Source organism: Halichoerus grypus, chromosome 2 (assembly GCF_964656455.1).
Source record: "Halichoerus grypus chromosome 2, mHalGry1.hap1.1, whole genome shotgun sequence".
NCBI lineage: Eukaryota > Metazoa > Chordata > Mammalia > Carnivora > Phocidae > Halichoerus > Halichoerus grypus.
The window spans coordinates 64,954,863-64,977,276 of record NC_135713.1 but is presented as its reverse complement, the minus strand read 5'-3'; the positions used below and the strand labels follow the sequence as shown (position 1 = coordinate 64,977,276).

The 22,414-nt window shown below is 43.7% G+C and overlaps 1 protein-coding gene across 5 annotated transcripts in view; it reads right to left on the bottom strand.

Annotated features, from left to right (window-relative positions):
- The window catches only part of MCC (MCC regulator of Wnt signaling pathway), a 389,997-nt gene that overhangs the window by 93,173 nt on the left and 274,410 nt on the right, over positions 1-22,414 (bottom strand). For all 5 annotated transcript variants that reach the window (XM_078066935.1, XM_078066936.1, XM_078066937.1 and 2 more), the window contains one exon: positions 12,847-12,960. In XM_078066935.1, the coding sequence (XP_077923061.1) occupies positions 12,847-12,960 (114 nt within the window). The remainder of the gene's footprint in view (positions 1-12,846; positions 12,961-22,414) is intronic.

The window sequence follows — 22,414 nt, the reverse complement described above, 5'->3', positions numbered from 1 at the left end:
TCCCTTTTTTGTTGACATTGCCAGGGTATGTTTCAGCCACTTTTCAACCAAATAATCCTAGGTGGTATGACAACATTTCTTATCTGGCTGGTTATCTGTAGACTTCATTCTTTCCAATATCCTTTTCTACCAGACTATGAACTCTGGGAAGGCAAGAACTAGGCGTTTTCATGATTTAGCCCTAACACCTGGCAAACGGCGGCTTGCTTCACTGTGGGCGATCTAGTAGTGTTATGGAATGAATCAGTTGCAATATATCACACTGTCAAGAAGACTGCTTTGCAGAAAACAATGACAGAAAAAGCTGAGGTGCTTCCCTTACTCAGCATTTGATGGTCTAAGAGACAGCAAATGCTCTAAAAACATTTTTGTAGCTAGAGTTCAAATCCTAAGGAACATGTTCATCTCCTTCACTTCTCTGCCCCCTCCTCAATGCCCCACCAGTCACAGTGCATTTAATCTCATTTGCATAACAATAAAAACACTCATCAGTGATGGAACAAGGAATCTAGCTTCTGTCCCTGTCTACTGCATTCAGCCCTGATTAATTTCCTGTCCAGCAGAGGAATTTTAATTTCATTTCAGCGAGGTTTTCCTAATGCCAAGAGCCATATGTACTTGCTAGCTTTGCACTTTCAGGGCCGGTGGCAGACGGGCAAGGGTAAGACTTCTCACCCACCACGTCCAACGTCCTCCTCCTTCCCTAAATCTGTTGCTTCCCATGGTGTAACCCAGAAGCTACTGGGCAGGGACCAATGCCTTCAAAGATAAGCACAACACACTAAGCCCAACGCCATACTGAAACAGAAGCACGCAGCACATAAGTCTGCTAAATATGGTGGTATATATCACGGCAGAGACCACAGCTACAAACCACCTTGATCAGTATTAATGTGGTAACTTCCTGGGGGCTGCTGGGAGCTCCAGGAACAAGACTGGAGGCAACAAGGTCGTGGAGGCTATAATCCCAGAACTTTGTGAGACAGCTGCTTTCAGAGAAACAGTGATGTGAACTTTTGTTCTCAGGGACAACCTGCAACATCAAATAACCTCCACTCAAGGTCCAACAGATGGGAAGTACGTGGAAACTGAGGCAAGGATCAAGGGTGAGTGAAAGTCACATCTACAGGGAGGCTTTCCTAAACAGATCAAAACCCTAACAGACCACAAATACTCTTTCCATGAAGTTAATGCCTTTTCATCCATGATCCATCATATTTTACAAGGAACAACAGAAGTCCACAAAATGACAGTGTGTCACAGACAGTATGTGTCAATAAATGAAAAAGGTTCATATTCCTCTGGAACATACAGCAGAGTACTGTTTCTCTCCATCCCTGCAAAATATCTATGAGCTTTTGTTATTAGTCTTTATTCCCACCTTCACATTGTGTATGTGTGTGCAGATGTGCATGTGTCAGGTAGCTAGCACTCTTATGAAGACCACCAGTTTTAGATCTTAAAATAATTACAGGATAATGCCCAGCCTGGCGCCTGGGTGGCTCAGTTGGTTAAGCGACTGCCTTCGGCTCAGGTCATGGTCCCGGAGTCCTGGGATCGAGTCCCGCATCGGGCTCCCGGCTCGGCGGGGAGCCTGCTTCTCCCTCTGACCCTCCCCCCTCTCATGCTGTTTCTCTCTCTCTCTCTCTCTCAAATAAATAAATAAAATCTTAAAAAAAAAAAAAAAAGATAATGCCCAGCCTGACCTGGATCTCGTTTATGCCGTGATTCCTACTGCACTGCCATCTTGCAGGCTCCTCCTCTTTGGTTTTCCATATTCAGCTCTCTGGGGCTACAAATCACTGTGAAATGGGGCGCCTGGATGGCTCAGTCAGTTAAGCATCTGCCTTCCGCTTGGGCTGTGATCCCAGGGTCCTGGGATCGAGTCCCACATGGAGCCCTGCATCGGGCTCCCTGCTCAGCGCAGAACCTGCTTTTCGCTCTGCCTGCCACTCCCCCTGCTTGTGCTCTCTCTCTCCCTGACAAAATCTTTAATAAGAAAAAAAAATCACTGTGAAATGCTTCCCTTTACAAAGTCAACAACTCTCACTCTCCTTTCTCTCTCTCTTTTTTTTAAAGATTTTATTTATTTTGACAGAGAGAGACACAGCAAGAGAGGGAACACAAGCAGGGGGAGTGGGAGAGGGAGAAGCAGGCTCCCCGTCGAGCAGGGAGCCTGATGCGGGCTCGATCCCAGGACCCTGGGATCATGACCTGAGCTGAAGGCAGATGCTTAACAACTGAGCCACCCAGGCACCCCTCCTTTCTTTTTTTTTTAAGATTTTTATTTATTTGAGAGAGAGAGAGAGAGTGCATGTGTGAACAAGCACCAGCAGGGGAAGGTGCAGAGGGAGAAGCAGACTCCTCACTGAGCTCTGAGCCGGACACAGGGCTCCATGCAGGGCTCAATCCCAGGACCCTGGGATCACAACCCGAGCAGAAGGCAGATGCTTAAATGACTGAGCCACCCAGACGACCCTCTCACTCTCCTTTAATTCCCCACTTATAGTTCCTCCTTCACAGTCTTTAGAGGTCAACAGCCCACCACCACCACCAAGGCAGACCAGAAACTGCAAAATTCACTTAAAAATGAAGGTGTGCAAATATTCATGCAAGAAAAAGGCACACAATCTACTGATAATCACCAAGACAACTCCAGGCATCCCTGGTGACTGCTGTGAGCTGCCTAACAGGTAAGATCCGGGGGGGGGGGGGGGGGGGGGGCAGGGGAGCGGTGCCCAGGTTGCCCGGGAGAGCAGATGGCTGATGCCCAGATAACGAGAGCATGCTATCTGGTACTGTACCATCTTTGCCCCTGCCTGTAACTGGGAAGTCTGCCTGGAGGGTATGAGTATGAACAAGAGACAACAGGAAGCCTGATGATTCAGACAGAACAGCACTTGTAGCTAAAAGGAGACAAAAGACTCATAATGTATATTTGGAACTTGGGGTTCATTTGGGAGTAGCAACAAGAATATATCGGAGGAAAAAAAAATTCTTAGCTGAAGGCAAAGATATCTGGTTTATGTTCCTATATTTTTCCCACAAGTATGGTTTCTTAAAATAGTGGAAAGCCTCTATAATTTAATTCTTTCTAAAAATAATAGATATATCTTGATTTCCCATAACATTTAAGATACCGGGCTGAGTGACACACAGTGGGGGTCACTATGACATGTCCTCTGAAGGGAACTGCAGTCACAGCTTCTAGGTGGAATTCTCTGCTGGAGAATAAGAAACATGGACAGAAATGAGGGGTGCGGGAAGGAGAGATGGTAGAATGGTACCCTGGGGATTCTTTACACAGTGAAAAGAGAACACTGGAAAGTATCAAAACGCCCAGCCTCGCAGCGCCTGGGTGGCTCAGTTGGTTAAACGGCTGCCTTCAGCTCAGATCATGATCTCAGGGCCCTGGGATCAAGCCCCACATCGGGCTCCCTGCTCAGTGGAGAGTCTGCCTCTCCCTCCCCTCTGCTGGTCTCTCACTCACGCTCTCTCTCTTTCAAATAAATGAATAAAATCTTTTAAAACAAAAAAAACGCCCAGCCTCAAGGTGGAATGGATGGCTTGAGAAGACACTGCCCAAGGGTCACCTGTACAAATCAACATCCCCTGGAGGTATCACATTAAACACTCTTCACCCATTCTGTGCACACTGGTCGTACCAGACAAAGATAGGCTGAAGCCCTATCTCCACGCTGCGGGGCAGGGCAAGGTGGAGCAACGGGGCAGGAGAAAACAAGCCATCACCTGCGCGAGCCGGAAGAACCCAACAGAACACCCTTGTTCAACAGCTCCCACTGAACTGCCCAAGACCAACCCCAGGAAAGGGGCACTTCAGTGCAGGGAAAGTGGAAGATGAGCGGCGGCGCCCAGGACAGACAAAGCCATTCTGCGCATGATCGGTGCGTTCCTGCGCTGGCAAGTCCTGCATCGGCAGGGCTGGTCTGTTCAAGTCATGCCCGATTTTATGAGCACATTCCGCTATCGTGACTGACCCACGCCTCTCACCACCCTGAGTTTTCATGACTGGTGAGAGCCTTGTTTCGCCTGGGAGGGCATGGGGTTTCAGGTATTCTGTTTCACAGGGGCACAGGCGAGCTCAAGCTGGATACCCGCACCTCCATCTGAGAGTCACCTCTGGGCAGCCATCCCCATAAAGCTTCAATCGAGACGGTCATACAACAATGACAACTAAACAGGAAAAAGAAATATGACTTCTATGATTGCTCCTTAATGTTTGCATACATTTTTTGATTTTTAAATGACAAGTTGAAGTACTTTATACACATTAAAAAATGATAGATGTCCACTTTTTTCATAGTTCATTAACAAAACCCTTTTTCTAATGGTGTTCATTTCTCTCCAGTATGTACACAGGGCTCTGCCAGGACCACCATGTGGGGTGTGCGTCATGTAAGCATCAGCACCCCTGGTAGCCAACAGGGGTATTCGTCAGGACTCCGGTTCACCCCCATCCATGCACATGGCAGGATAATACTTTCTCTCCCCGTCAAAGCTAGATATGGCTATATGACTTATTTTAGCCAATGAGGTACAAGTGAATTTATATCACTTATGCCTAGAAGCCTTTAAGAGCTCCATCAGGATTTGCTACATTCCCTTCCCTGGCCATGGCTTCTGGCAATGTTCCAGAGAGTAGAAGCCCCATCAGCTTAGGAGGCTGGTTGAGGACAATGTGGGACAGTTTTCTGCCGGCCCTACTGAGCTCCTAGCAAGAAACAAAATCTTTGCTATGTTAAGCCACTGAGGTGGCTTTAGGGTTATTTATCACTGCATATTCTGATGATACAACCATTTTACTGATGAAAACAAAATGTAAAGTGACTGATTTGTTATATCCTAGGCAACAAGCAGAACCCTCTGAAAAACCGTCTGATCTGTATTCACACCATCAAAGGGTAGACGCTGTTGTAGCCACCATCTTCTCCCCCCTACTCCCTCCCAGCCCCTTGACCTTTGGGCTTGTCCCCGTACCACTTGCCTAAAGATCTCCAGGGACAGCAGAGTCATCCTTCTTGGTCTCCCCTGACCCAACTCCGGTGAACTCCAGGAAATACAAATATTATGCCTTCCAATATCAGATGAAGGTAGGAAACCCAGACAACTCTCTCCTCAACCCCATGGAGCACCGAAATAGAGTAGACACAAGGGGTTATAAGACAGGGAATTCTAGGTCCCGCTGGTTCCCATCAAGCCAGCTTTAGCTGCCAAAGTCAATTATTCAGCGACAACTTTCTTAACAGGGAGGAATGGCAGCTTCTTCCAGCAAAACTTACAAGTGAGGGATGATTTTCTTCTCCTCACCATACATAAATACCCCATATAATTTCAGTTGAACAAAATAAGAAATGGTCTCAAACAACACGCTGCCACTTTTTTCCTATTAGCACAGGGAATTGCATCCAGGGCTCTCCCTCTTCCTAGCCTATATTCAGTTTTTGACTGATCCTACATTACAGCAAAGCAAGCAAGCCTGTGGTTGCAGCCTCTTGCCTGCCATGAATTTCTGGAGGTCAGAATCACTAGGGTTTCTCCCACAACTATAAACAGTCAGTATGAAAGGCAAAGAAAAAAAGATTGGGATCGGATATGATGAAATTTTGTTTTTTTCCTGAATTTTATCTGGCACTTAATATGTACTCTGAGCATTTTCCCTAGGTTTCAGCTCTCCTACCATGATGAGGAAGCAACTTTAAAATCTATATAAATACCTGTGTCTAGCCACATAACTTGGTGAAATTGCCTATATGCAAAAATGTTTAATAAAAACAAGTGGTATCATTCCAACCACCAAGAATCTCTCTGCTATTGGTGCAATGCTGGGATAAAGCCATGAGTCAGCCTTGAGACAGACTGGTCTGAGAACTTGAGCCCTTGTTGGAAAAACCCTGTGCAATGTGGTGATGCTAAGGTATGGTTTTGTTAATGTTCTTCACTGGGTTTTATCTTACTTCACAGAGGCCACTGATCTTTAATCTTCACATTAGTCTCAGCTGTCAAACCTAAGAGCATTATGAACTCCATTCTTGAAAAATGCAATGCCATCATTAATCTGTTAACCCTCTCAACCATCCTGGTGAAGGGGGTCAGCACCACTCCCTTTTAAAGTATGCAAAGAAGTCACGCTACTTTCTCAGGGCCACACTGGATTGGTCTCAGTAATATTACTCAGGTATTTCCATCCTCATTCTAAGTCCTTGCCCAGGTTCTCCCCCAGGGAGAAGATGGGAGGAACCAGGCCAACTAAACAAAGAGGCCCAGCACAAATGGAAATGCCCTTGATGAGCAAAACAGCTAGTGCAATTTACCAAAGAAAAGTAGAAACAAGTAAAAAGGAATGGAGGACATTCCTGACAAAGAGAACACATCCAAACTGTACCTTTAAGTATCTCATACAACGAGAAAGCACCAAGAAAGTGCTCTCTCCATTACATTTAACGAAAACTATGTTTTCTTCCTAAATGCCAAGAGGTAGAAAATTCAGAAGATTTGCTATGCAAAGATAGAGAGCTTAGAAATAGAAAGTGTTCTGCATTACTACTGACTGAGTTCAAAGGGATTCATAGGATTCATAAGCTTGTTTGAGATACATCATTCTATAGCCCTTAAAAAATGCAGCAATTTAAAATTGTTGGTACTCAATAATTAGCAAATATGCTGAAAGCATCGAACCAGTACTATATAGAATCTCTGCCAGTTTCCTACAAGGCTGTTCCCCACAAGGCTGCTTAATGCTGGTGCCAATGCATGCATGTATCTGTGCACCTGTTTGATGGGGATGGTAGGGAAGTTTAAACCAAATGGACCTGTGCATCATGCCCCACCCACTTTGAGAAGCCCTCTGGATACTAAGGGCAGCCTGGGCAGCCTAAAAGACAATACGGGATTAGTATAGTTGTGGATTCCCACAAAACCTGGATTCAAATTCTAACTCTTAGTACTTTACAGCCACATAATCTCAAGCAAGATACTCAAATTCCTCAAACCTTTATTTCTTCACTTGTAAAACAGTACCTGCACCAGAGGTCATTATGAGAACTCCCTAAGATAGAGCAAACAGAATGCTTGGAACACTGCCTGGCACAAAACAGAGCTAAAGAAGTGTGGTGATTATCACTACTGTATACACTAACAGTGGTATTGTTAATCAAATCCCCTAGGAAGCTGTGATGAACAGCCTCCAAAATGCCCCCAATGATCCCTGTATCTCCTTTGTGTGGTACCCTCTCATTGAGCCTGGGTGACACCTGTGACCGGCTTCTAACTAATACAATGTGACAACGGTGATGGGATGTCACTCCCATGACATTATGTAAGATTCTGTCTTATTAGCACACTTATTCTGGAATCTTTCTCTGCACTGATGGCCTTGAAAAAGCCAACTGTCATCAATCCTACAACCACAAAGAAATAAATTCTGCCAAGTACATGGGTGACTGAACTCTTCCGAGTTGAGCCTTCAGATGAGCATTCAGCTCTGGCCAACACTTTGATTACAAACATAAAGAGAACCCATTTATGCCATACCTGAGCTCCTGATGCACAGAAGCTATGAGTTAATAAACGTGTGTTAAGCCAGTAATTTTGTGGTAACTTATTACACAGCAATAGAAAATGAACACAGAAGCACTTTACCTTCCCCATCATGCTGATCTAGTCTCCTTTACTCAACTTTTCCCTTCCCATCACTATTCTCAAAACTCTACTGGCAGGTTGACCTTATGACCATGTATATTGAACCTTTTTTATTCAGCTAGTTCCAGTGTCACCATCAAGAATCACTCAACAGATGTTGAAGCTCTTTTTGATTATTTCTGATGAATACAGCCACCATTTACATTTTAGCTTAATCATAGCTCTGTAATATTTAGAGAGCTGGTAAAACTTAGTAAAGCCAGAGAGCATAAATTTATGCATGAACTTGCTCTTCCACAATCTGGTCAAGTCTCAAACATGAATCACTCACACAGGAAGCAATAGCACTGTCATTTCATTGTTCTTATTTTTTCTTGCATAAATCTCATCTTTACAAAAGGTATGAGACTGGTGAGTCTGACCTTTTTTTTTTTTTTTTTATGTTCTCTTTCCTGGGTCTCAGCATCTGCACTGGAAAGACATCTCCATTGAAAGAACAGAGAGTAATTTTTAAGTATATTTAGTGTAAGAATGTAAACATGATGTAAAGAGCCACCAAAAATTATTACATAAGAATGTCTTGACCATAAGTTAAAAGGGAACTGACTCATTCCTTGACACAGCACAGAAAAAGTTTTCTATTATCCTCTACCATCCTCTGCATAAGTTGCTCTGTCCTTGTAGGCTTAAATTTTAATAAATACCCTCCTGGTCATTTTTAAAAATCCAAGACTACAGTACATGCCAACTTCCAGTTAAGAGCTTTCACAATTTCTTTCCTCTTAAATAAAGTCTCACAGGGGCGCCTGGGTGGCTCAGTGAGTTAAGCATCTAACTTCGGCTCAGGTCATGATCCCAGGGTTCCGGGATTGAGCCCCGCACTGTGCTCCCTGCTCAGTGGGGAGCCTGCTTCTCCCTTCTCCCTCTCCTTCCTGCTCATGCTCTCTCTCTCTCTCAAATAAATAAATGAAATCTTTAAAAAAAAAAAAAAAACCCTTATGAAACAAAACAAAAAAAGGCATTAAAAATGTTTTAATACACCAGACCCCACTACTGAAACATCATATTGTTATCTTTCCAGCTTTTCCTACCACATTTTTATTACTTTTTATAATCAGAAGGAAAATATTGTAAGTTTTCATCCAAGTAAAAACTGAAAGTTTTTGTCTGTACAACATCCTATATGAGGAAAGAACACTGGGACCTTGTCTTGGCTCTGGTGCTAAGCTACTCATTTGACCTTGGGTAAGCAAGTTAACCTCTCTGGGATGCCTGACAAATGTGGAAGTAGATGATCTCAAGTATAAAGGGTCTCTCCTCCCTACTCAAACAATCTACGATTATGAGACATGAGTTTTCAAAACTTTCCACAGGTCATCTAGACCAAGGACTATGGCAGCCTGGTTTTTAGAGCTCTCTGAATTCCCACATAAAAACAGAGCACCTTACTCAACAGAACCAAATGCTTGGAGACAAGGTATCCTCTTGAACAGCAAAATACAAGCAAGTAAGGACAAACCCACACCATCCACAAGCCCGAAAGGGTATCTGAATGGGCAGAAGCAGTGGGAAGCAGCAAGGCTGGTGGATGTGAGAACTGGAAAACCCCAACATAAACAGTCAGTATAGGGCGCCTCGGTGGCTCAGTCGTTGAGCATCTGCCTTCGGCTAGGGTCATGATCCCAGGGTCCTGGGATTGAGTCCCGCATCGGGCTCCCTGCTTGGCGGGAGGCCTGCTTCTCCCTCTCCCACTCCCCCTCCTGCTTGTGTTCCTGCTCTCGCTGTGTCTCTCTCTGTCAAATGGATAAATAAAATCTTTAAAAAAAAAAAACTACCTCCACCTCTTCTTTAAAAAAAAAAAGTCAGTATACTCAGGAAAGTGAGGAGGGCCAATTGGAAAAGAGAGGCTAACACTAAAAGGGATTCTGCCTGAGCCAAGAGTAAATGAGGAAGGGGCCCACAGTAAGATCTGAAAGACCTAAAGCAGCTAGTCCCTGGGAACTCTCAAGATTGGCCCCAGGACTTGCTTCCAGGAGGAAAACCTGCTGACAGTGGGATCAGGATTGAACAGTATGGAGTAACAGAGACAACGGAAGAAATAGATCCAGATAGAAGTAGGTGAGGGGAACAGAGCCAGGAAGTGTTAGAAAGCAGGCTGCCATATTTTTGACAAAGTGAAAACAACAGAAGACTAAGCTTTATGAACTTATAAAGCCATCTTAAACACTGCCTCCTCAAAGTTCAAGGAAACTATTTTTCATATAAAAATGAAAAATGGAGAAGTACTGACATCAAATTCCATACAAAGTTATAAGAAGGAAGAAAAAAAGAGCAGAATATATGCCTATATACCATTAAAGCATGGCACAAAATGGAACATCCCTCCCCCCAAAAAGCCCAAACAAAGCCCACTATTTCAAAATAAGTTAAAAGACTTTAAGGAGATAAAATGACATAAGACATGAAAAAACATAATTGAGAATTAGAAAATTCATACGGTAACAGAACACAGGAAAAAACTAGAAATAAAATAAAAACGCATTTCAGGAATACAAACTAAACTAGAAGGCACACGAGAAGAAATAAACACAACATATAATGCCCTGAAAGAAACAGAAGATGAACAACAGGAAAATCAAGTAAAAAGGGAGAGAGAGGATGTGGATAGTGAGATACTGAAAATAGGCAAAAAAGATCTAACATACAAATAATAAACATCCTTGGGGCGCCTGGGTGGCTCAGTTGGTTAAGCAACTGCCTTCAGCTTGGGTCATGATCCTGGAGTCCCGGGATCGAGTCCTGCATCGGACTCCCTGCTCAGTGGGGAGTCTGCTTCTCCCTCTGATCCTCCCCCTCTCATGCTCTCTGTCTCCCATTCTCTCTCTCAGATAAATAAATAAAAAATCTTAAAAAAAAAAAAACAAATAATAAACATCCTTGAAGAAAATCAAAGCAAGAGAACTAATATTAAACACTGTAATTCTTTACAACTTCCCTGAAATTAAAAGATTAAAAGAGATAATCAAAAGAATACACAGCAAACCTGAGAATATCAAACCAGAATGACTAAGATTAAGAGTTACTCTAGTAGGGGCGCCCGGCTGGCTCAGTCAGTGGAGCGTGCGACTCTTGATCTCGGGGTTGTGAGTTTCAGCCCCATGCTGGGTGTAGAAATTACTTAAAAATAAAAACTTAAAAAAAAAAGTTGCTCTAGAATTACTAGACTTAAAAAAAAGAAATAAAGAAAAAACATGCTATGGACATCTAGAGTCAATGTCCTGTGAGGCAAAGAAAGCTGTGTTATCAGACTTTGGGGACAACACTCTCTGCCAAAAGAGAATAAGGAAACATATTCAAATAAAGAAAAGATGGGCCAAGGGCTTTCTATCCAGCAGAAATGTCTTTCAAGTACAAAGGGCAAAGAACAGACATACTGTTAATAACGAGCAAGAACCTGTTAATAACGAGCAAGTCCTCCCTGAGGAATATACTAGAAAATCCACTTCAGGCAATAAACGAACAAATAAACGGAGGAACACGGACATAAGGACCATGGTGAATACTAACTATATCGTTGCTTATAGGAGCCTAAATGAGGACAAGAAGGGGAGAGGGTGAGATGCAATGGCCAGATGGTCAGGCAGGTAGATATAAGACAGCTGCAAAAAATGGGGAGTGAAGAGAGCGTAATGCAACAACAACAATAAATTACATTCTTCTCAGGAACTGTATCTGTTATGGCAGGAGTAATATTATTCTGAGGCTGTTCATAATATGGAATGAAGCAAGTAAGTAATTATGGAATATTCTAATTCAATCATCCTCTGTAGCATTAAGAACCAGGACTCTTCATGTGAAAGAAAGGCGATACAGATAAAATATAGAAGAAGCTAGGTAAAAAGTAGGCTGTAGTCTGAATTTAAATCAGGTCTATTAGTATGAACTCCTAAGGTATTTTATCTTAAAAGTTATATGTACATGCAGATGTAGATAAATAAGGAAATAAAGAATTTCCTGGCTATGTCTATAAAAGAGGCCTGAAAAAAAATGACCAACCTAGAAGCCATAAGCACTCTTAGCACCCAGACTGTGGTCTTAAGATACTATTTTCTGCTGAGAGAAGTAAGAGTTACTCAGAGAACAGTTACTACCAGATTTGGGGCAAAAAATGTACTAGTTGAGTCTGGACTAACTCCTGGGCTCATGTCAAAAGACTCAGAAGCCAACCTGAAGAAGTTCACATTGGCCAAAGATAATACGGGTTTCTGTAAGGAAAATAGTTACAGTGGAATGAAACCCCAAATATGTTTAAATCTATAATTTCATAATAATAGTTTAAAAAATTATTGGGCAATTTCAGAGGATCATAGGTAATTTTCTTGAAAAATGTTAATAGATGCAGAATTCTGCTTTTCCTCGATGAACCACTGTTTCAACAAATCACAGATGATGGGAGAGGTCTCTATAAAAGCATTCCAATTAATGAGAAATGGTACAACAGAAATATCATCATTTGTAAGTCCTAATAATTCAGTGAATCAATGAACATAGGCACTGAGTATCAACAGCTGCTAACATCACAGAAAATGAGACAACCAGACATTATGTGCCTCCTGGTAAAACAACAAATCCCCTCTACAGTCTTGCCAAAGGGGCCAGACATGAATTCTGAGCCTCTGGGTCCACTGCCGTTTTACAGGAACTAAAGGGGACGGAGGAATGTGGTGAGCTGTACGGTGAGTGTATAATCAGCAACATCCAGACTGTAGGGAACTCCACAGGTCAAATGGCAGGTTTCTAACAGATTAATTAAAAAGCAAACAAAGAATGGAAGTAAAACCTATAAATTAAGAGATTCAAAAGAAACCCAAAGTGTTTCAATGAGCAAGACTAAACTCCACTATCGAGGGACATCTAAACTTCAGTGATAAAGTATAAAGAGACAGGAAAAAGGACTATAGGAGTCATGGTGGTGGTCACCTTGGTGGGAGGGAAGGTGCGACTGGGACGGGACATAAGGAGGGACTTCTGGGATGGCTGGCAAGTCCTATTTCCTGACCTGGACGGTGCTTATGAGAATGTTTGCTCATTACCCCGTAACTTGATTGGCTGGATTTCCTCGATCTATGTTTTATCTTAAAATAAAAAAATACAAGAGTTTAAAAAAAAACTCTCCAGATCCCTTACCTGTGCCTTGGCTAATTTCTTTTCCAGAAGGTCTCGTTCCCGCTCCGTTTGCTGCAGACGTTTATTAAGTTCCACTATATCTCCCTTGAGTGATGCCAGGGCTGCCAAGTGGAGCTGTGGAGACAGAAAGAAAGGAGCACAAGGTTAGATCCTTTGTCAGAAACTCGTTCCTTCCCTGTAATTAGTGTGATCATATTAAAAAAAAATGCCTCATCTCCAAGGGGTGCTATTAAATCAGGTGTTGGACAGGCAAGCCGCGTTATGTGGTCACAGGGAGAAAACTCACATGTGGGCAGCGGGACCTAATTTCAGTGGTCACATCAGGATAAAGAGCAAAGCCCCCCACTCTAAGGGCTTTCCCTCAGTTACTCAGCAAGGATGAGATTAACTGCAGGTGTGGGGCCATGGGATTCTCAACCCGAGCAGCAAGGAAGAAGGAGAACCACATCAGCTTTGACTTTTGGCACATATGAAAGTTGGATAGGGCAATTCTATCACCCATCCTGCTATGTGTACAGACAGACCATGGGGCCGAGGATTAAGAAAAACTGGGAGAGCTTTTTTTTCAGATGGTCTCCCCTTAAAGTTGGTCCTTTATTTCCCTGCCAGCTCATCTTTCCTCATTGTCCCCCAGACAGACTAGATTGCCCAGATGCTGCTTCTGGGCTAGCAGGCTGACTCGCAGGAACAGAACCAGAACTCTGATAAATGATGCTAGGAAAAACACACCAAGAATCCCTCCAGATCTCTTTCTCCAGCCAACTCCCTCAGGTTATCTGGAGCTACAAGGAATGTTCTTGAACACATTAACAAGGGGTACCTTGCACCTCCAGGATCTCAACGTGCTCAACTTCCGAGCCTAAACCCTGAGCTTCAGCAGCACCAAAGCTACGCCATGTGCCTTTTGTGGCTTTTTCAGGCCAATGGGTGGAGCTCAACACCCAGGTCCCAGAGCAGCACCCTTCAACCTTCTTTGCCCTCTGAGTCACTGCTTCTCATCTGTCTTCACTGTCAGCTCCAGGGGGAGTGCAGACCATTCCCTAGCCAAATTCCACACTACATTTGGGGGAGTGACTAGAATCAGAACAGACCCTCCCTCCCGATAGGTTTTTAGTAGCTTCTGCCAAGAGGGGTTAAAATAAGGAATGAGCAAATAAACATGATCTTTAAAGATGGACATGGTATGACAGTCCACAGTTCAACTTTGAAGATTTTAATTGCAGGTTTAGAAAATGCTTTTCTGCAACCGCATGTGGGCCGGTAGGCTTGTTGGGGTGTGATGGGGAGGAGGAGATACAGGGCAGGGTCTGGGCTTTCAAAGCAGTTGTTTATGTTAGACTATAACAGCAGTGACTATGAGTTCACTTAATTGCATCAGGGCTGCAACCAACAGATCAACAGCCGATCTGAAATCAGGAATGCTTGAAATTTAAAAACGGAAATGTCAGGCAATCTGGCGGTGTTTGCCTTTTCATGTAGGGCTAGGACTGCTCGGAAAAGGTCACTTTGGGTTTCAGATACAAGGTTTTGTGTGATGAAGTCTCAGCACAAATACCACAGTGTTCCCACTGTACGGTCTTTTTGAGGCCATTCTGCTTCCAGGAGGGCGGGGAGGGACACATATTCACTCCCTCCTTAGACGGCTGGGTACCCGCCTCCGCCTCCGAACTGTCCATCTGCAGATTCTCCTTCAGCATCGGACATTGTGGTCTGTTGGACTTTATGTCAAGTCTTGTGAGAGGCTTTACCACCTCTCTTCTGGCAAGAAGGATAAAATACATATAGAGATGAAATGTTCCTTAAGAAATATAGGAGTAGAAACTAAGATCCCAACTCTAAGCCCAGATATGCTTCCTCTCTCCTATATCTCCCTCCTACTTCTGGGGGGAAGGACTACCTGAAGGACTTGGGGGAGAATTAGGAAGGCAAAGCTGACGGAGGAAGCTATAAACTTCACGCTAACATCATAAACTGGGCCAGATGAGGGGACACATAGAGTAATACATGACAGAGAGGGTCCAGGATGGATCATCCCTACCAGGGAGAGGACCCTGCTTGAAACAGATAACACCTTTGGGTCTTCCAGATTGCCAGGAAGATGCATAGGATGTGCATTTGGGGCAAATCTCTTCACTTTCCTGGATGGAAGATGCCTGTCCATAAAATGAGAAAAGACCAGTTGTTCTTCACCTTCCCTGGGTCACAAATCCCTTAAGAATCCATGCAGGTGATGGATTCTTCTCCTACAGAAGAGTAAAGATTTGGGGGTTTATGCATGTATTCCATCTAGTTATGGTGATGACACATTCTGGAACCTTTCCATGAACTCCAAATTAAGAAACCACAGAGGCCACATAAGTTTTGTAGATTCTCTTGTGGGTCATAATCATAGTTGTTTGAGTGGGAAAAGGGCCCTGGGTACTTGACATCTCCCATTCCCCATTTGCAGGTAGGACCTAAAACCCAGAGATTGACTTGCTCACTCAGGGTCCCATGGGTAGCTCAGCACTAGCACCAAGGCCACCACTGCCCTCTCCCCACTGTATGATGTTGTGACAGTAATTCTCAATTTTGTATGAAATTTTTACTTAAAATATTTCCCTCTGATTGCAGAAGAAATAAAAATGTAACAGAAAACTAAATCAGAAAGAGAGCATCCTAACATTTTAGTGGTGGCCTCTGGATGGTTTCAAATTTCTGGGGGGGACATTTTGAGTAAATTTTTTAAAAAGTTTTTTGTTCAATATATTTTTAAGTGGTTTTTTTTTTTTTTTTAAGAGGCTCTGTATTAAAGAAACAAAAGAGTTGTGACTCTATTTTCTGTATATGTAGGGCTGTAGCATAAAAACTGTAAAGGGTTCTTTCCCTTCCTTGCTGCATGCATCTTTTTCCCCGTCTACCAGCTCTTCTGATAGAAGATAAAACTTTAAAGAAAGGGGGGAGGGTAGAATATACACATGTTCCCGAATGTTGCTGACAGTTACTCAGCAGAAACTAACATCAGAGGGCGGGAGCTAGAGTGGGCAAAGCAGGCAAGTCACAGGACGTGTTGCTTGGGAGGGGGCTGACGGCACCCCCTTACTACCTGATGACTGAGCACGAGGTGCGCTAAGTTCTCACCACAAGAAGTTCCCCCCATTAAGAATCCAGTAATCAAGGTAGCTTGACACCCCTTCTTTGTGGGCTTCCTCCCCCTCATTCTGGCAGACCTGCTGGTTAGCCCTGGGAATTCAAAGGCTGGGAGTGTGAGAGCAATGCTCCAACTATTAGGACACAACCTGGGCCCTGTCAAGGCAAGTACTAAACACGAAGAAGGATAGGGGTCTCTGGGGGAAATTTTTAAGAGGAGTAACAGTGGGCTTAAATCCTGGAAAGACAACTTTACCAAAGCAACCGAAACTGTTAAATACATATAATAGGAAAATTATATGTATACCCTTTTTGGGGCTCTCTCTACTTATTTTCTGGTTTTGGAAATGGCCTCTAATTTGAGTCAGAGCTTCAGACATATGACCCATAAAGAACCATTAAAAGAAGATGTTTCACTCACCAAAGAGAACAAATATATACGATGTTTGGAGTCTGTGCCAGCGTCCTTTCTAACTCTTTTTTTTTTTTTTAAGATTTTATTTATTTATTTGACAGAGAGAGAGAGCACAAGCAGGGGGAGCGTCAGGCAGAGGGAGAGAGAGAAGCAGGCTCCCCACTGAGCAGGGAGCCCCACGCGGGGCTCGATCCCAGGACCCCGGGATCATGACCTGAGCCGAAGGCAGACGTTTAACTGACTGAGCCACCCAGTCTCCCCTCCAACTCATTTTTCTCTCCTGCTCCACAACAAGACCCCAATTTTTAGCTGGTCATATTATTGCTGCTCAGCTAAATCATCCCAGTTCCTAGCTCTCCCTCTGCAGGTGGAGGTGGGTGTAGTCATGTGACCAAGTTCTGGTCAATGAGATGTAAGTAGAAATATTATGGGAGATTTCTAGAAAAAATCTGAGAGAAGCCATACCCTTTTTCTCTTCCTCCATGCTTGCTTCTTGGTACATTAATGTGATGGAAGTAACTCAAGCAGCCACCCTCCTTCATAATAATGAAGACCACACTCTAAGGAGCCAAAAGTTGCCTGAGCCCCTAGCAAGTTTGTAGAGTCACCCCTACCAGCTTTGGACTGCTGACTCCAGACTTGTGGAAGAGAATAGCCAGCAACAGACCTCTACTGTGTAGGCCACTCTTCTGTTGAGGTACTCTGGCAAATGAAGTTGATCTAATCCTAATTTGTAAAGAATCAGATAAGCCTGGCTTCAAATCTCATTTATGCCACTTGTGGGTGACTTGTCTTTAGATAGCTTATTTAATCACTTTGTTATAAGGCTGCCCCAGAGACAAATAAGACCACATCAATAACTCGCCTGGTGTCTGGAACCAGGGAAGCACTCAACAAATGCACACATCCTCTTTTCCAGTCAAGTTTTAAGTCAACAGGTTTCAAATCAACAGCCTTCTCAGACTAAGCCCCATCAGAGGTAGTGAGTGTGACATTCGGCCAAGTGAGCAAGCCAGTCCTGTCTCAGAGCAGCTTATTTCCTGGTGGGTATCAGCACGGGCGTCAGAGACCAGGGCTGCTCTGTCTGATTCTGCTGAAGTCCTGAGGTTTATCTGAAGTTGCTGACCGCCAAGGCTCTTCAATCTCTGTGAAATTTTTACCCAGGGCCTAAGCAAGGTTGGGATGGGACTGTGACATTTCCTAAACAAATGTGGGTCTAGTCCATGAAGGATATAAATCCATACTTACCTCATCGTTCTGGAGATATGAGGCCCTAAGTCCCCAGGCTGCTTGGAGACCTGCCTCACATTCATTTTACAGTGTATATCCAAATGAAACTAAACCACCTGGAAATTTGACTGCAAGATAACTGTCAAAACGGTTGTTATTTTTGGATGAAACCCTACTCACTAACAGTTCACTGTTCAGCTGGCTGTCGGAACAGGCTCGCTTAGCCTCGGACAGATAAGATGTCCAGCCGCCAGGGGCCTGGGTGAGAAGCCAGCAGGGCCTTTGTGATGGCCTCTCCTGGTGGTTCCTCCTGGGCTATGTGGATAGATGTTTCTCGTAGTACACCTTGGCCATGAGACAAAGGGCTTCACACTTCTTAAGATGCCTTTTAAGCCAGCAGCCCAGTGACTCAAAGGAGTCTCCCAGACATCACTGTGTATTTCCGTTTATAAAGCACTTCTCCACCTTGCTACTACTGACAACAACAACAAACATGGGCCCACACTGTCCCATCTACACGGCACTCTCCCTTCATCAGCCCATTGGACCGTCCCCATCACAGCCCAGCTCTGGGGCCTACAGGATAGCTAGGCTTCCCCATCTGCGGAGGGACAAGTACTTTACCACCAAGACCATGGTTGGTGAAGGGGATCTAGGGCCTGAATCTAGGCTGCCAAATTCTAAGTCCACCATTTTAACTCATCTTTCTGGGACTTTGGTCTATTCTTTAATAGTACTGTCTTCAAAGGGCCAAAGGCTTCCACAGCCACACTTAGGACAGGGGAATGAATTCATTCCCAGAATCTCCATCCAGAGACAGGCACCATGCAGACGAATGGTGTGATGGCAGAGCCGGCCCTCCCCACGCTGGCGGCAGGTAAGCTCATCCAGGGCAAACTGTGCTTGTTCTCTTTCTTTCTTATGTGCTCTGGCTACTTGAGGTGTTCCTACCAGTCATTCACTGCCAGGGTACCTCTACTTCCTTCCCACTACGTGATGATGGGAATTACCATTCTGTCCTAACTGAGCCACCTGCCTTCCAAGTACAAGGTACACCCAGTTTCTGCTTAGGTTTGAGTGATGACAATGGGTAGTGCCAACTTATTTCACCGAGGGAACGGTTTTCTTCATTAAAGAGCAAGAAACAAGCACAACTAAACCTTACTGAACACACACACTCTTGACAGGTTCTGCACTATTTTCTATATATTACCAAACTGAATCAGCTGCAGAGTCCTGCAGAAGAAAGGCAGTGCAAACCCCAATGCCAGCCTCTAGGAATATTTTGAGAATTCCAGACAACTCAGTAGTAACAATAGAAGTCACAATATTAATAGCTACCATCTGCTGAATGTTTAATGGGAACTGGTGCTTGGGCTAAGTGAATTTCATGCAGTATCTCATTTAATCCTCACCACAATGCTCTGAGATGGCTACTCCTACCTCCTTCTGACAAGTGAAGAAACCCAGGCATAGAGCGGGGCAGGAAATCAGCCAGGGGAGAGAACTGATAAAACATAGAAGAGATGCTAATGCACAGACACTCAGGGCTCTAAGCTCTGCTATGTGCCTTGCTGGCACTTCCAACTCATCACACCACTGTTCTCCCTTTCTTGTGGGATGCATAGGTATGTGCATGTGCATGTATGTGGGAGGGTGGATGTGAGGTAAGAGATCAAATGTATACACTGGCAGGGGCAGGGACATGGGGAGAAGCAGGATCAGGATCTCCATGGATGGGAGGAGCAGGGGGAAGTGGCAGGGGAAGCCCTCTGGCAGCATGATGACACTTGGGGCTGGTAGTCAGCTCAGCTCTGTCTGAGTCTGGGGGAAATCTCTTTAACTTCCTATGCTTTGCCATCCTCCTGAGAAGGGTTTGTACCAGATGGTCTCTAAGATTCTTCTGGTTTTAAACCTATAAGCATGTATTCCTGGCACATTTACATCCCCAGGCCCCACCCTGAGGTCTGTATTTGGAGCTTTGCGTACTTTATTTGCCCACTAGTCCCAGAAAGTATCTGCTAAAGCTCACCATATAAGGAAGCTTCACTCTACATAGAATTGATCAGCAAAGATCTTTCTCCTAGAAAATGAAAGAGCACTCAGAATCACACATAATCTTCCCACTGGCGAGGGAAATTGAGAATATCTAGTCTAATTCCCTCACTGTAAAGAAATGAAACAGACCCAGAGAAACAAGGCTCATCAAATCCAGATTTCCTCAGTCCCCGTCCTGAGGCTTCCCACTCTCCCACATGACAATCCAGGAGCTCCTGGGTAGTGAATAAGTGTGTGTATCCCAGTCCTGTCCTTGGAAAGAGCAGGAGACATCTGCACACCAGAAAGCAGCCTCATTCAGCTTCCACTCCAAGACTCCCCACATCCCGGATGCTCTAATTCAGATACACAAAGAACAAAATCCCTGGCAAAAGGGTAATGTTCCCTTCCAAATGGACATAGTTAGGCCTGTTCAGTGGCTTCCAGGACTGGAACATTCCTATTTATTGCCAGAACTCCAGCTAGGGGCACCTGCTGTGTAGTAACTTCAAGAAAGGTTGCTCATGGCCTTGAAACTTAAAACTCATTAAATATCATCTGCAAGATTGCTCACTGCAAGCAAATCACTTTTTGCTGACTTACATCAACTCAAAAAGCATCAGCCTTTTGTCTTTGATTTTACCTGATAATTTCATTGAGAGATCAGTGGCCCAAGTTACTCTTTAAACCTCTGTTGAAATTCAGTTGTTGAAAACAGCATTTAAGCCCTCTTCAACACGGTAGCACAAAAATACCATTCATACAAGAAAAACCGACCCCATCCAAGGGTGCTTGACCCAGGTGAGGGTGCCAAACCACAAAGCAGGGCCCAGGTACAAACCATGGAGGCAGCCACACCTAAAGCCACTCTTTCTCTGCCTCAAATAAATGGTCAGGGAGATGGCGCTCAAAGAGGGGAGGTGCCCAAGATTGGCCATCCCAGCTTTGAAGAAGATCTTCAATCCCACCCCATCCATGAACATATGCTCCTGTAAGAATAAATCATATCATAATTTTTACTGGAAATATTAGTTAGCATTTGGGTGCTTACTATGTGCTAGTTGCTATGTTAAGCATGTAACATGCACTTTCTCTATCATTCTTCCCGGAGCCTTATGAAGTATGCACTGTTGTTAACCCCAATTTAAAGAGGTCAAAATTGAAGTTTAGAAATTCAGCATCTTGTCAAACTAGGAAGTGGCAGAGCCAGAATGAAAGCCCAGGTCTGTCTAATTCCAGAGCCCAGTTCATAACCGCCATGCCTCATGCTTTGCAACTGACTATCATAGCACTTCTGAGATCCTCCCAGATCCCCCATGAAACTGTTGAGAGGATAAGGTCTGAGACAGAAGGTTCTTTTTTAAAAGGGGAGAGCAGAATTGCAAAATTAGCATGGGGAAAAAGACATTAATTCTTCAAAACTTCCAACACTGAGAAATAGCAGACTACTTAGCTGATATCAGACACAGGAAGTTCTCGGAGAAAAATTAATCTCCAGCTATTTCCACACCCTACAAGGTGAAGAAGAAAATGTGTAGGTGAAAAGCTAAATAAACAGCACATGGGAGGAAAGGTTAATTTAACTGATCTTCAAAAATAAAAAATCAAGCTCTCTTCTCTTTCCCATTATCATGGTGTGTGCAATTGACTGTTCCTCACCATGTCTTCTCATGACTTTCAGGATCCAGCGATTCCTGGCCAAGAAACAAAAGCAGAATCGCCCCATCCCCCAGTGGATTTGGACAAAAACTGGTGATAAAATCAGGTACAGCCCCAGGAGGAGACACTGGAAAAGAACCAAGCCAGGTCTACAAGGAATCACAATGACATGGCAGGCGTATGCACGCCCTATCAAGTTCACATGAGATGGCGCACATGGTCATGCTCTATCAAGCTCACTTGCTCGTACCTTATCACTCTGTAAATATCACGACCGCTTGAGCAACTGGACATGTTTTACTCGAAAAATGATTTTTCTGTTTCTGTGCTTCCATACTAGTAGGTTGGTTCAGTAATATGTGAGACCGTTGGTTGGAAAAAAATGATAAATTAAAAAAAAAATCTTAAAGCTTTTATTTTTTAATTTATTATACAAATATAGTGCAATGGTTGCCAGTAACAGTAAGTTGTTTAGTATTTTTTGCTAACAAATTCTTACTTTTTGTAGTGTTATTTTCAAGGGAAACCAAAATTACATGCACATACAGGAATTTTTGGAAAGAAACACAGACAAAAAAAGACACTGCAATAAACTGGTAGCACTCACTTAAATTTCAAAGGTGTGTTGCATCCTAATGACACACCATGAAGGAGATGAAGGTGTAACAATTAAATCCCACTAATTAGAGGACATGAATATTTCAGCGTGCACTAAATACCGATGTGGTCCCTGAGGCAAAAACTCCCACACAGAATTATATGAACAGGAGTAAGAGTTCCCTGATAAGGCCTGCATTGTTCATAAATTTTTATATTGATCTAATTTAGCAGGTACTGAATTCCCCATTCTAGGGAAACCAAGTACCTTTAATGGTGAAACAGTCAATAAACTCTGCAGATCAGCAAAGGACAAGGTATGTTTACAGCAATAGTTGGATTGCTTTGGAAGGACCCTGTCTTTTTACTGGATCAAAGACAGTGTTTTTTTCTTCGGGAAAACAACTGAAGATTTAGATTTGAGTGTTTGTGTGGATACATATACAGAGACCTACTTATACACATATGCATGTATTAACACACAGATACACACATGTGAAA